Below are 15,153 nucleotides of genomic sequence, written 5' to 3'. Positions count from 1 at the left end.
GTTTCGCTCCAAATTATACACCACCGACGGAGTACGTCGAGCCTCCTACTATGCATGTTCCTCGTCGTCAACGTCCTAATGTACCAAGACTTGCGACACGTGGTAGAGGACGCCAAGCAGGTAACAGACGGGGTCGAGGCCCTGTGGATCACCAGTTGGTTGATGAAGATGCGGTTCGTTTTGATCAAGATATTCCCAGCTCGTCGATGCCTGCAGTTGATGATGCATATTACCCAATAATAGATTTTGGTATGTCCAGCTCATAGATGTCTGCTCCGGAGGTCCAAACACCGGGCGTAATCACACGTGAGGGGCCTTTTCGACATGTATGTAACTGTAGAACGCTCTACCTATGTTGAAGAACCCACTGACGATGAGTTTGATATTCGAGGTACTATGTATCTTCCCACTATGAATATTGGGTTTGAAAGAGGTACACTTTGTCACGCCCCGAACTATGGCCTAGGCGCAACACAGCACTCGAGCCTTGCTTGCATGTGTCCGAGCGAACCTTATGGCTTGCTTGTCAACACGAGCATCAAAACAACATAATCTATATGATGCAATTTAAATGAATCATGAAAACGTAATTGCGGAATAAAGTCTTGAAGTAATCTCATGGCATGAAAGATCATGAAAAAACGTAATAGTCTGCAAACATAAAAGCACATTTGACTCCGTGAACTAACATCTGTCTATGAAACCTCTAAAACATGTCTGAATACTAACTACCAGGACATGGCCCTGGACTACCATGAATTGAATACTAGTGCAGACTCCATGTTGAACCCCGAGAGAAGTGGGGCTCACCAATAAGCTGATAACAGAGGTGATCCTACTGCGCAGGTGTATGCTCCTGAAAACCGGTATCTGCACCGTGAAGTGCAGGCCCCCGAGGAAAAACGGACGTCAATACATGGTGAATAGTACTAGTATATAAAACCTGCTGAAATGAAGAACATGACACAATGACATGAACTGAAACTGAATATAACTTGAACATGAGCATGAAGCGTGAGTAAAGTCTGAAAACAGTAGATCAATGGAAATACATGTATATATAACTGCTTGTAACGTGGGGAGTGCTATAGTATAACCGATAACATGATCTGGTACTTGCGTCCTACCAGCAGAACACTCATACATTGCCAGGGATATGAGATTTAAGTAATAATAAGCATGTAAGGATCCAAACTGCACAATGAAGGTGTTGCCTCCTTGCTGACAACCCTTATCCTACAGTGGCTACGTAGTTTCAGGCTTTACTGAGCCTTCTCGGTTTAAGCAAATCCCAAAACATGTGAATTATCATGATAGCTTGTGAGATCATGGTTTCGTGAGATACTTGTCATAGTCTTGCAAACATGTTCTTGATTCATGAATAATAATAATAATAATAATAATAATAGTAATAATACTAATAATAGTAGTAATAATAATAATAATAATAATAATAATAATATTATTATTATTATTATTATTATTAATAATAATAATAATAATAATAATAATAATAATATTAAGATTTCATGAACCGGAATCTTTATTAGAAGATAATGAATATAATAGTGTTCGATCTGGTATACCTAGATCTATGTCTTCTTGTCGGTCTTATATATCTCCTGTTGATTATATTGTGCAGTCTCCATCAAGAGCTTTGACTTCTCAAATCCGAGATACTAATACTAATAGAATTAGTAATTTGAAAATTGACCAGGATAATATTGTAACTGGTATTCAAGACTCAGAATTAACTGCGTCAGACATGGATTTTCCAAGTATTTAATGGATCAAGTCCAAAAAATTGATTTTAGTCGGGGATCACCCCCAAGATTGAAAATCAGTAAAGAGTTTTATACTCCTAAATGGGAACCATTTAGACAATCGTTTTTTGATAATTTTACTACTCAGGAAACAATGATTTTCCAAAACGAATTTTATAAAGATCTTTCCAAAGCAAATAAGATTATATCTTTTGTGCCTTGGTTTATGGCAAGGTATCTGGCTAATTATATTTCTGTTCTAGAAAGAGATTATAAATTAGCTAGTGGGGAAGTTGTTCATACTGTATTTCCTCCGCAACAATCTTTTCAAATAGGGAAAGATTTACATTTGGCAGCTTTTTCAAAATTGATTGAAAGCGATAATTTGCCTGTCATCACCAGCTATATTAATAATATGGTTAGGCAGCAAAATTATTCTAATATTTATATGAATATTTCGGGTGAACAAATATTTTCACTTCATGAAAAGGTTGATAAACTTTTTGTCTTAATAAAGCATCTACTTCTGATAAAGAGAAACAGAAGGAAGTTGCTGCTACTCCAAGTATACAGCCTCCTCCTGAGATTCATGATTTTAAACTAAAATCTTTATCAGATTTAGAAAAACTTTTAGATGAAAAATTTAAAGGTTTAAAACTCAGTCCTTTAATAGCAGAGGACGATGAATAGTTGTCTGATATTGATTATAAGGCTCGTATAGCATCAGATATTAATAAAATTGATGAATATTATGCTGTTAAGCCTACCCAGAGGATGTACTACTATCCTCGATCAACTCCTCAAGATGTTTTATTAGAGGAGCATGAACTTGTTATTTCCAACAGTTATAGTGGTAAGGAAATATATGAATGGAATATTGACGGTTATACTGAACGTCAAATTTATTGTACTATTCATAGGATGTTAATGTACAGCACTATCTGCAAGGTTCATAAAAACACTGAACGAGTTATTGCAGATATGATTATAGCCGGTTTCACTGGCCAATTAAAAGGTTGGTGGGATAATTATTTAACCGCTACACAACGTCATTCAATTTTAAACGCTGTTAAACAGGAGCCTGGTCATGACGCACCTGTAGCTAATGCAGTTTATACACTGGTCATTAATATTGTTGAACATTTTTCAGGAAGATGGTCCGATAATAGTGAATCTATTCGTACCATGCTTCAAAACCTTAGATGTAAGACCCTAACCTCATTTAGGTGGTATAAAGATGTTTTTCTTTACAGGGTCATGGAATTACCAGAGAGTAATGACTCTCATTGGAAGTCCAAATTTATAGATGGACTCCCTCCTCTTTTTGCAGAAAGAGTTAGAAAAGCTCTTAGGAAAGGGGATAGAAGTATTAATTGTAATTCTTATACATATGGAAATTTAATTGGTATTTGTATGCAGGAAGGATTAGCCTTATGTAATGAAATTAGGCTCAATCAGCAAATCAAGCGCCATGGTCTTAATGAAAGACAACAATTAGGAGAATTTTGTGGACAGTTTGGATTGGACATTCCACAATCTTCCAAAAAGCCTCATAGGCATAAGAAAAAGCATAGGGACTTCCAACAATGGAAGGAAAAGCGCGTGCAGAAAAAAGCTAGGCGCAAAACGACTTTCAAGGAAAGAAAAGATTTTATTAAATCCAAAAACCCAAAAGCCTGTTATAAGTGTGGCAGAGTAGGTCATTTTTATAAGAATTGTAAGGTTATGGAAAATATTAAAGCCCTTAACATAGATGATGACCTTAGGGAATCTTTATATAAGATTTTTTAAACTCAGACACAGAACCAGAGGATGATTTTGGCAAGGAGAGTGATAGTTCCTCCAACCACTCTTCAGATGAAGATATTAGATTATTAGATGAAGCGAGTTATATCTCGACTAGCTCGAATGATGAGTGTCAACCATGCCAATTAGGACAACCTTGTATTAAACCCAAGGAAGACGATGAGTTTTATAAACTTGTTTCCCAATTTAGTGAAAACAGTCTTCATGTGTTGGATGGTAATAACCTCTTTGACCTCCTTAAATATATTAAGGACCCCAACCTTAGGTCTCAAATCATAGACCAAATAGGTTCAAAATAACAACCCCAAGAAGAACCAACTGCTGTAGAAATTAGAGAACCTACAGGACCTTATACTATGGCTGGAGTTAAGAAACTCCTCCAAGAATGCCGAAATATCATAATTACACCGGCAACCACTCAAGACTTAGAAAGAGAAGTTCATAACCTTAAGCAAGAAATTTCCACCCTTAGGAGACACCGGATTATTCTAGATCATAGGGTCTCCCAGCTTGAGGGAAAAGGAAAACAAGTTATAGAAACACCAGTTTATAACAAGGTGGAAGACCCACCAGTTGATAATGCCGTAGAGTTTGTTACTACGGAAGAAGGAGAAGGTAGTGGTAATTCCAGTTCCAGTTTTTTGACAAAATTGGATATCATTACTTCTTTTAATTTTTTTATAAAAATTACTATTTTAATTGATTACAATTTTAAAAAAGAGTTTACTGCTCTAGTTGATAGCGGAGCAGATTTAAGCTGTATTCAAGAAGGATTAATTCCTTCAAAATATTTTCAAAAAACCACTCATAGTTTACGGTCTGCTAGTGGCCAAAAAATGGGTATTACTTATAAATTACCCAAGGCTTATATTTTCCAAGGCAAAGTTTGTATTCCTGAAAGCTTTGTATTGGTAAAAAATATTTCAAACCAAGTTATTTTGGGAACTCCATTCATCCATAAGCTATTTCCTATTCAATGGATGGATGATAAAGGTTTTATAGGAACCTATGAAGAAAAACCGATTAAGTTCCAGTTTATAACTGAACCTTTTTCAAGAATTCTGAATGAAATCGAAGATAGGTTGATGAATAAACATCAACAAATTAATTTTCTTAAACAAGAAATTTATACTCTTCAAATTGAAGATATTTTACAAAATCCTAAATTACAGGAAAAATCAATTTTCTCTACACATTTGTAGTGATCATCCTAATGCTTTTTGGGACAGAAAAAGACATATTGTCACTCTTCCATATGAAGAATCTTTTTCTGAAAATAATATTCCTACTAAAGCAAGACCATGTCAAATAAATTCTGAATATTTGGAATTATGTAAAAAGGAGATTTATTCTCTTTTACAAAAAGGTCTTATGTTATTAAACATGCTGAACAGGAACGAGGCGTTCCAAGATTGGTGATAAATTATAAACCTCTTAATAAAGTTTTAAAATGTATTAGATATCCAATTCCTAATAAAAAGGATTTACTAGATCGCCTTCACAATATTAATAACCAGTGTATAAACTGCATTAGCCACAGGTTCTTCATGGCCAGGTTCCTGTTTAACAGCGGATAAAATTGAATGACGCTGTGTAGGGGCTAAATAATTATCCTACCAACCTTTTAATTGGCCAGTGAAACCAGCTATAATCATATCTGCAATAACTCTTTCAGTGTTTTTATGAACCTTGCAGATAGTGGTGTACATTAACATTCTATGAATAGTACAATAAATTTGACGTTCAGTATAACCGTCAATATTCCATTCATATATTTCCTTACCACTATAACTGTTGGAAATAACATGTTCATGTTCCTCTAGTAAAACATCTTGAGGAGTTGGACGAGGATAATAGTACATTCTCTGGGTAGGCTTAACAACATAATATTCATCAATTTTTTTAATATCTGATGCTATGCGAGCCTTATAATCAATATCAGACAAATATTCATCATCCTCTGCTATTAAAGGACTGAGCTTTAAACCTTTAAACTTTTCATCTAAAAGTTTTTCTAAATCTGATAAACGTTTTAATTTAAAATCATGAATCTCAGGAGGAGGCTGTATACTTGGAGTAGCAACAACTTCCTTCTGTTTCTCCTTATCAGAAGTAGATGCCTTATTAAAACAAGCCAAAAGTTTATCAACTTTTTCGTGAAGTGAAAATATTTGTTCACCCAAAATATTCATATAAATATTAGAATAATTTTGTTGCCTTACCATATTATTAATATGTTTGGTTATGACAGGCAGATTATCGCTTTCAATCAATTTTGAAAAAGCTGCAAAATGCAAAGTTTTATCATCTTTCCCTATTTGAAAAGACTGTTGTGGAGGAAATACAGTATGAATGACTTCTCCATTAGATAATTTATACTCTCTTTCGAGAACAGAAATATAATTAGCAAGATATTTTGCCATAAACCAAGGCACAAAAGATATAATCTTATTTGCTTTGGAAAGATCTTTATAAAATTCCTTCTGGAAAATCATTGTTTCCTGAGGTTTGAAATTATTAAAGAACCATTGTCTAAATGGTTCCCATTTCGGAGTATAAAACTCTTTACTGATTTGCAATCTTGCGGGTGATCCCCGGCTAAAATTATTTTTTTGGACCTGATCCATTAAATACTTGGAAAATCCATGTCTGACGCAGTTAATTCTGGGTCTTGAATACCAGTTACAATATTATCCTGGTCAATTTTCAAATTACTAATTCTATTAGTATTAGTATCTCTAATGTGAGAAGTAGAAGCTCTTGATGGAGTCTGCACAATATAATCAACAGGAGATATCTAAGATCGACAAGAATACATAGATCTAGGTATACTAGATCGAACACTATTATGTTCATTGTCTTCTAATAAGGATTCCGGTTCAGGAAATCTTAATTTAACTGTCCCATCTGGGATCTGTTCAATTTCTGATATTTCGGTAAAAACATTTTGAGGAGGTGTTGCTCCTTCAATGACCCACTCTTTAGGGAAATCTATTTCATCCCACTTGATAGGTCTTCGAGTCATAATTTTGGATTTACCAAAATTAGTTTCTATTAAAATAGTTTCATTTTTGAAATCCATGATTTTACACATAGGATTCATAGTATATAATGGTTTATAATATATTCTATAACAGATGCATATTACCTCTATACCTGACATATAATCATATCCATGCAATTTGATACTTAATATTAAAGCATCTAAAGAATTGTCATCTTGCAAGGATACCTGCAAGTTAGGATAAGCATTAAAATAAACTGGACCATAAGCCAAACTTGTTTGGACTGTCCCTATGAGGGATTTTTTCCAGTTTCGATTTCTTCCATCTCTTAAAGCTGCTATAAAGCTTTCTAGTAGACCTCTTAAGGTTAAAGGTTTAAATGTAACCTGTACTAACCCAATATGCATAAATCTATGGGTTATCCTATAAGGAGCAAGATCACTGTCAGATAAAAATCTAAAAGTAGCATGATCATTATCTACAGTTATTGTTTCTTCAGTAGTTTTAACTACCTGTTTGAGACCTAATTTCTCAAAAGTACCCATCTGATATATTAATCTAGATTCTATTTTAGGAATCGTCCATTTATTAGGGAGATCAAGTTCTTGAGGAGTATCATATTCCTCTTTCTTACTGTTTTTAACAGTTCTTTTCCGATTTATAAAATTCATTATATGAAATCGTTGATCGTTGAATTACATCACCTATTACTACTGGAACACCATGGCTCTGATTTATAAAATTATTATTATTATTATTATTATTATTATAATAATAATAATAGAGGAAGGGGAAGAGGACAAAAAGGAACGGGCAGAGGCACTGTTCTTGCCCAAATGGGTAACAAAAGGCTAATAGCCGACAATATTGCAGAAACTTCTGGTAATACCCAGAAACAAATCACTTATGCTGAATGTCTTGCTTTCATAGAAGCACAGAAAAAAGGGGATAATATGCCTCCATCATATTCCAGTGCTCTCGTAATTGATGATAATGGGGACACTGATTCTTATGAAGAAAATCCTCATCGAGAGTTAATAATTCTCCTTGAGAATGATGATCTCCAATGGAAGGATGAACCTTGGCAAATAATGCAAAGGTATTTTGATACAGCGTCATACGCTACTCCGACTTATAAATATCGGATGAATTGTGAAATGATCCTTTCATATACAGGGTCAGTTGAATTCCAGCATTTTTATCCGGCTAATACCAAAAAAGTTTATAACTTTTCAAAAATTATTATAAAAAAGATCTTTTCTCCAAATGAATGGGGAATAAGTCCGTTGAAGGACAGGGATTATATCCACCCAGAACAGAAAGTCCCAGTTAAATTCAATTATTGGGATTATGTTGAAAGCTTTAATAAAGCTTTTTTATATGAGAACCATAATAAGAAACACTCATGGTTTATAAAAATCTGTGCCAATGTTTATAAACAGGGCATTCCAAATTGGTTTTATCAATGGTGGATCCATTATGGTCCAACCGTGAAAACTTTACCAGAACCCTTCAAGAGTTTATATACTGAATGGGTTGATGTTTCTCCAAAAATAATAGATTTAGAAAATAATATTACTTTCTCTGAAGAAATTTCTAATATGTATTTCTTCATTGAATTCTCTATTCTGTGGATCATGAAATGGTCAGTTGAGGTGGGTTATACCCCGCAAAATATGTCTTGCTTAAACAGGATTTTTTATATAAAATTCTGGAAAAAATTGATCCAAAAATCTAAAGATGGAATTATCCCAGGGCAGGATTTAATAAATCAAATTAAAACTACCATTGCACATTATAAGGACTCTATTAATTCCAGACAAAAGGAAGTTCCCAGTCCTTTTGAGCATATTGCTCGAAAAATCCATATGAAGAAAGGAGTAATTCCCCCAGAACAGCTTATAGCTACTTGCATGGAGGAGTTCAAATCTAATTTAATGCAGCATCTTAATATGGAAGCTATGTTTGATACATCAATGACGTCTGTTGGTCATACCACTGACAATGACAATGAAGAAGATGAAGACTATGATACAAAGGTCTTAGCAGGAGAATCTCAGAGTCCAGCTAATACAGAGGAATTTGCACAATTTGCGGCTCAATTTCTTGGCCAAACGGAAGAATCTTCTAGCTCTACAAAAGACCAGGGCAAGTCACTAATGAAGTGATTGGTGGGACCCGCCACTAGGCGGCTACTTTAATAAAGAAAGAATCTGCTTTAATTAAAGCAACTTTAATTATTAGGATTGTAATAATTATGTTTTCCACTTTGGTCACTTTCGGCCACTTTTACTTTCCGTTTTTCTTTTTATCTAGCCATAATGTTGTCGGCCATTTACTTTTTGATTTTGTTGTTTAGTACCCATGATCCATTATAAAAGGATCATTCTTCTCAGTTGAGAGACAAGTCTTGGATCCCCCAAGCACAAGTTCTCTCACACTCTCTCCCTTGTAAAAATCTTTCTTTCATAAATAAAAGTTTGTTTGTATAAATTCCTTCTCTGCTGAGCACAACCTTCATATTTAAGGTATAATTTTTATTTTTATTTTAGTTTCTTTATTTATAATTCAGTTCATGTTCAGCCTTATAGGCTAAATACTCCGTCTAATTACGTCACACTAGACTACTGAGATCATGGTAATAATGCTTTAATGCATCATGATCGGAGCCAAAACATGATGTTCAAGGTTAGGTAGAGACTAACCCAGGCGGACTGTTCATAACCAAAACATGATGGCGTTTGTTGGACTTGTTCTGGTAGGAACAACCCCAACGCCAGGGTTAGTAACCTAGTAAAACTTTTGTTACCTAGATGGCATCATGCGGCGGCGCGATCCTTGCGGTATTATGGTATCAGAGCCATGGTGTTCCAGTAGTAATAGGTGATGTAATTCAACGATCAACGATTTCATATAATGAATTTTATAAATCGGAAAAGAACTGTTAAAAACAGTAAGAAAGAGGAATATGATACTCCTCAAGAACTTGATCTCCCTAATAAATGGACGATTCCTAAAATAGAATCTAGATTAATATATCAGATGGGTACTTTTGAGAAATTAGGTCTCAAACAGGTAGTTAAAACTACTGAAGAAACAATAACTGTAGATAATGATCATGCTACTTTTAGATTTTTATCTGACAGTGATCTTGCTCCTTATAGGATAACCCATAGATTTATGCATATTGGGTTAGTACAGGTTACATTTAAACCTTTAACCTTAAGAGGTCTACTAGAAAGCTTTATAGCAGCTTTAAGAGATGGAAGAAATCGAAACTGGAAAAAATCCCTCATAGGGACAGTCCAAACAAGTTTGGCTTATGGTCCAGTTTATTTTAATGCTTATCCTAACTTGCAGGTATCCTTGCAAGATGACAATTCTTTAGATGCTTTAATATTAAGTATCAAATTGCATGGATATGATTATATGTCAGGTATAGAGGTAATATGCATCTGTTATAGAATATATTATAAACCATTATATACTATGAATCCTATGTGTAAAATCATGGATTTCAAAAATGAAACTATTTTAATAGAAACTAATTTTGGTAAATCCAAAATTATGACTCGAAGACCTATCAAGTGGGATGAAATAGATTTCCCTAAAGAGTGGGTCATTGAAGGAGCAACACCTCCTCAAAATGTTTTTACCGAAATATCAGAAATTGAACAGATCCCAGATGGGACAGTTAAATTAAGATTTCCTGAACCGGAATCCTTATTAGAAGACAATGAACATAATAGTGTTCGATCTAGTATACCTAGATCTATGTATTCTTGTCGATCTTAGATATCTCCTGTTGATTATATTGTGCAGTCTCCATCAAGAGTTTCTACTTCTCAAATTAGAGATACTATTACTAATAGAATTAGTAATTTGAAAATTGACCAGGATAATATTGCAACTGGTATTCAAGACCTAGAATTAACTGTGTCAGACATGGATTTTCCAAGTATTTAATGGATCAAGTCCAAAGAAATGATTTTAGCCGGGGATCACCCGCAAGATTGCAAATTAATAAAGAGTTTTATACTCCCAAATGGGAACCATTTAGACAATGGTTTTTTAATAATTTTAAATCTGAGGAAACAATGATTTTCCAAGAAGAATTTTATGAAGATCTTTCCAAAGCAAATAAGATTATATCTTTTGTGCCTTGGTTTATGGCAAAATATATTGCTAATTATATTTCTGTTCTCGAAAGAGATTATAAATTATCCAGTGGAGAAATCGTTCATGCTGTATCTCCACAACAATCTTTTCAAATAGGCAAAGAGGATGATTCTGGTAAGGAAAGTGATAGTTCGTCCAACCCTTCTTCAGATGAAGATATTAGGTTATTAGATGAAGAGAGTTATATCTCGACTAGCTCAGATGATGAATGTCAACCATGCCAAATAGGACAACCTTGTGTTAAAACCAAGGAAGACAATAAGTTTTATAAACATGTTTCCCAATTTAGCAAAAACAGTCTTCATGTTTTAGATGGTAATAACCTCTTTGACCTCCTTAAACATATTAAGGATCCCAATCTTAGGTCCCAAATCATAGACCAAATAGGTTCAAAACAGCAGCCCCAAGAAGAACCAACTACTGTAGAAATTAGAGAACATACAGGACTTTATACTATGGCTGGAGTTAAGAAACTCATCCAAGAATGATGGAATATCACCGGCAACCACTCAAGACTTAGAAAGAGAGGTTCATAAAGAGAGGTTCATAACCTTAAGCAAGAAATTTCCACCCTTAGGAGACACCAGACCACTCTAGATCATAGGGTCTCGCAACTCGACGAAAAAGGAAAACAAGTTATAGAAACACCAGTTTATAATACGGTGGAAGACCTACCAGTTGATAACACCGTAGAAACTGTTGCTACGGAAGAAGGAGAAAGTAACGGTAATCCCAGTTCCAGTTTTTTGATAAAATTGGACACCGTTACTTCTTTTAAATTTTTTATAAAAATTACTCTTTTAATTGATTACAATTTCAAAAAAGAGTTTACTGCTCTAGTTGATAGCGGAGCAGATTTAAGTTGTATTCAAGAAGGATTAATTCCTTCAAAATATTTTAAAAAAACTACTCATAGTTTACGGTCAGCTAGTGGCCAAAAAATGGGTATTACTTATAAATTACCCAAAGCTTATATTTGCCAAGACAAAGTTTGTATTCCTGAAAGCTTTGTATTGGTAAAACATATTTCAAATCAAGTCATTTTGGGAACTCCATTCATCCATAAATTATTTCCTATTCAATGGATGAGTGATAAAGGTTTTACAGGAACCCATGAAAAAAAACCGATTAAGTTCAAGTTTATAACTGAACCTTTTTCAAGAATTTTAAATGAAATCAAAGATATGTTGATGAATAAACATCAACAAATTAATTTTCTTAAACAAGAGATTTATACTCTTCAAATTGAAGATATTTTACAAAATCCTAAATTACAGGAAAAGATTGATCTTATAAAAAATCAATTCTCTCTACAAATTTGTAGTGATCATCCTAATGATTTTTGGGACAGGAAAAGACATATTGTCACTCTTCCATATGAAGAATCTTTTTCTGAAAATAATATTCCCACTAAAGCAAGACCATGCCAAATGAATTCCGAATATCAAAATTGATTGAAAGCGATAATTTGCCTGTCATAACTAGACATATTAATAATATGGTAAGGCAACAAAATTATTCTAATATTTATATGAATATTTTGGGTGAACAAATATTTTCACTTCACGAAAAGGTTGATAAACTTTTGGCTTGTTTTAATAAGACATCTACTTCTGATACGGAAAAACAGAAGGAAATTATTGCTACTCCAAGTATACAGCCCCCTCCTGAGATTCATGATTTTAAATTAAAACCTTTATCAGATTTAGAAAAACTTTTAGATGAAAAATTTAAAGGTTAAAAGCTCAGTCCTTTAATGGCAGAGGATGATGGATATTTGTCTGATATTGATTATAAGGCTCGCATAGCATCAGATATTAATAAAATTGATGAATATTATGCTGTTAAGCCTACCCAAAGGATGTATTATTATCCTCATTCAACTCCTCAAGATGTTTTACTAGAGGAACATGAACATGTTATTTCCAACAGTTATAGTGGCAAGGAAATGAATGGAATATTGACGGTTATACTGAACGTCAAATTTATTGTACTATTCATAGAATGTTAATGTATAGCACTATCTGCAAGGTTTATAAAAACACTGAAAGAGTTATTGCAGATATGATTATAGCTGGTTTCACTGGCCAATTAAAAGGTTGGTGGGATAATTATTTAACCCCTACACAACATCATTCAATTTTAACCGCTGTTAAACACGAACCTGGCCATGAAGCACCTGTGGCTAATGCAGTTTATACACTGGTTATTAATATTGTTGAACATTTTTCAGGAAGATGGTCAGATAATAGTGAATCTATTCGTACCATGCTTCAAAACCTTAGATGTAAGACCCTAACCTCATTTAGGTGGTATAAAGATGTTTTTCTTTGCAGGGTTATGGAATTACCAGAGAGTAATGACTCTCATTGGAAGTCCAAATTTATAGATGGACTCCTTCCTCTTTTTGCAGAAAGAGTTAGGAAAGCTCTTAGGAAAGGGGATAGAAGTATTAATTATGATTCTTATACTTATGGTAATTTAATTGGTACTTGTATGCAGGAAGGATTAACCTTATGTAATGAAATTAGGCTTAATCAGCAAATCAAGCGCCATGGTCTTAATGAAAGACAACAATTAGGAGAATTTTGTGGACACTTTGGATTGGACGTTCCACAATCTTCTAAAAAGCCTCATAGGCATAAGAAAAAATATAGAGACTTCCAACAACGGAAGGAGAAGCGCTCGCAGAAAAAAGCTAGGCGCAAAAGGACTTTCAAAGAAAGAAAGGATTTTATTAAATCCAAAAATCCAAAAGCCTGTTATAAGTGTGGCAGAGTAGGTCATTTTTATAAGAATTGTAAGGTTAAGGAAAAGATTAAAGCCCTTAACATAGATGATGACCTTAGAGAATAATAAATACATAGATAATTAACTTGAAAATATGCTTGTTACTTGCTAGATAAAATCATGAAGCTTCATATAAACATAATGAGAACACATGAGGAAGAATTCATAATTCATGAATTAAGCTAGGGTTCCTAATAACCGTAATGGAAGATTAGGAATACAATAACGAATATAGATACAAAACTCATATTCATAAATACATAAATACGGGCTACCAATATGTTGGGTTTAATACCCTAGGATTTGAACTTCATGGATATCAAGAAACGGAGCGTGGGGAAGAATGTAGAGATTCCCACACATGGATAGAAATTCTACATACCTTGGTAAAGTTTCAAACTTGAAACAATTCCCTAGGGTTTAGACCTTGAGCCTTGAGTTTGGGTTTTTCTTGGAAACCCTAGATTAGGAACAATGATTTCTTGCTTAGATTATTAGAGTATATGTTAGAACTGATTTGGAATAATTAGAGTAGGCTTACCTTGGTGTTCTTGATGATGGGAGAGGGTAGGAGGTCGTTCTAGGGCTTGAAGGAATGAAAAATAATGATTTGGACTGATATGAACGAATATATACTGTTCTGAAAAATTGAATTTTACGCCCAGCAAAATACTGGCTGTATTTTGAAAGACGGGTTGTATTTTGAAATACGGTCCGTATTCTATGTGGACTGCACTGTGACTCTTCAGTAAAATGGTCATAACTCTTTGCACAGATGTCCGTTTGACCCCCATAATATACCGTTGGAAAGGTATTTCAAAGATATACAACTTTTAACAAAGATGTTTTTCCAAATTCCAAATACGTTTTGAAATACGGGCTGTATTTTGAAACACGATTTAACAATGTAACATCCAAATGCCAAATTCCAGAATGCTCAGAAATCTATGGTACCAGTTTACGACTTGAAATACGGCCCGTATACTGAAATACAGTCACTGTTCATGGGCATAAACCCCCATCTTACAACTGATGAGGGAAATTCCAATTCCCACATTATTTATCTAGTTTTCTAAGTCTAGGATCATGGTCAAAGCTTAGGTTAAAGGTGCGGGGTGTTACAATATCTCCCCCTTAGGATCATTCGTCGTCGAATGATGGGTCATGGTTAAGAATATGGCTGGGCATGGCTTGAATACATGAATGTGAAGAAAACATGACATGAAACATGAGACATGAAATGATGTGATTACATGAAAACATGGATACTGAAGCATGAGACATGAAATATGAGCGCTGGATACATGACATGAGTGTGAAACATGAGACATGACCTAACATGGACTGTGGGAATTTACCTTGAGCGTCCTCTACTTGCTCTTCAAACAAATAAGGGTATCTGGATTTCATATCCTCTTCTGTTTCTCATGTTGCCTCTTCAACTTTCTGACTCCTCCACAGGACTTTCACTGAGGCTACTTCCTTAGTTCTCAACTTGCGAACCTGACGGTCAAGAATGGCTACGGGAATCTCCTCATAAGTCAAACCGTCCTTAACTGTTATAGTATCAGCAGGAACAACCAACGATGGGTCTCCTACACACTTCTTCA

At 34.3% G+C, this 15,153-nt stretch overlaps 1 protein-coding gene across 1 annotated transcript; it reads left to right on the top strand.

The window, feature by feature from the left end:
- The first annotated feature begins 12,509 nt into the window (after window positions 1-12,509).
- On the top strand, window positions 12,510-13,609 carry LOC132608056 (uncharacterized). Its single transcript, XM_060322132.1, has 3 exons — window positions 12,510-12,719; window positions 12,785-12,851; window positions 12,987-13,609. The coding sequence occupies exons 1-3, from the start codon at window positions 12,510-12,512 to the stop codon at window positions 13,607-13,609; spliced, it is 900 nt and encodes a 299-aa protein (XP_060178115.1).
- Window positions 13,610-15,153: the final 1,544 nt, after the last annotated feature.

Source organism: Lycium barbarum, chromosome 8 (genome assembly GCF_019175385.1).
Source record: "Lycium barbarum isolate Lr01 chromosome 8, ASM1917538v2, whole genome shotgun sequence".
In the NCBI taxonomy this organism is placed as follows: Eukaryota; Viridiplantae; Streptophyta; class Magnoliopsida; order Solanales; family Solanaceae; genus Lycium; species Lycium barbarum.
The sequence above is the reverse complement of the archived record's forward strand: the minus strand, read 5'-3'. Positions and strand labels throughout refer to the sequence as shown.

What these genes read in the sequence shown, in the direction of transcription:
- LOC132608056 (XM_060322132.1), top strand. Translation starts at nt 12,510, where the DNA reads ATGGCAGAGGATGATGGATATTTGTCTGATATTGATTATAAGGCTCGC. An exon ending in AAATGAATGGAATATTGACG is followed by an intron (nt 12,720 to 12,784) that starts GTTATACTGAAC and finishes ACTATCTGCAAG; the next exon opens with GTTTATAAAAACACTGAAAG. An exon ending in TTTCACTGGCCAATTAAAAG is followed by an intron (nt 12,852 to 12,986) that starts GTTGGTGGGATA and finishes AACATTTTTCAG; the next exon opens with GAAGATGGTCAGATAATAGT.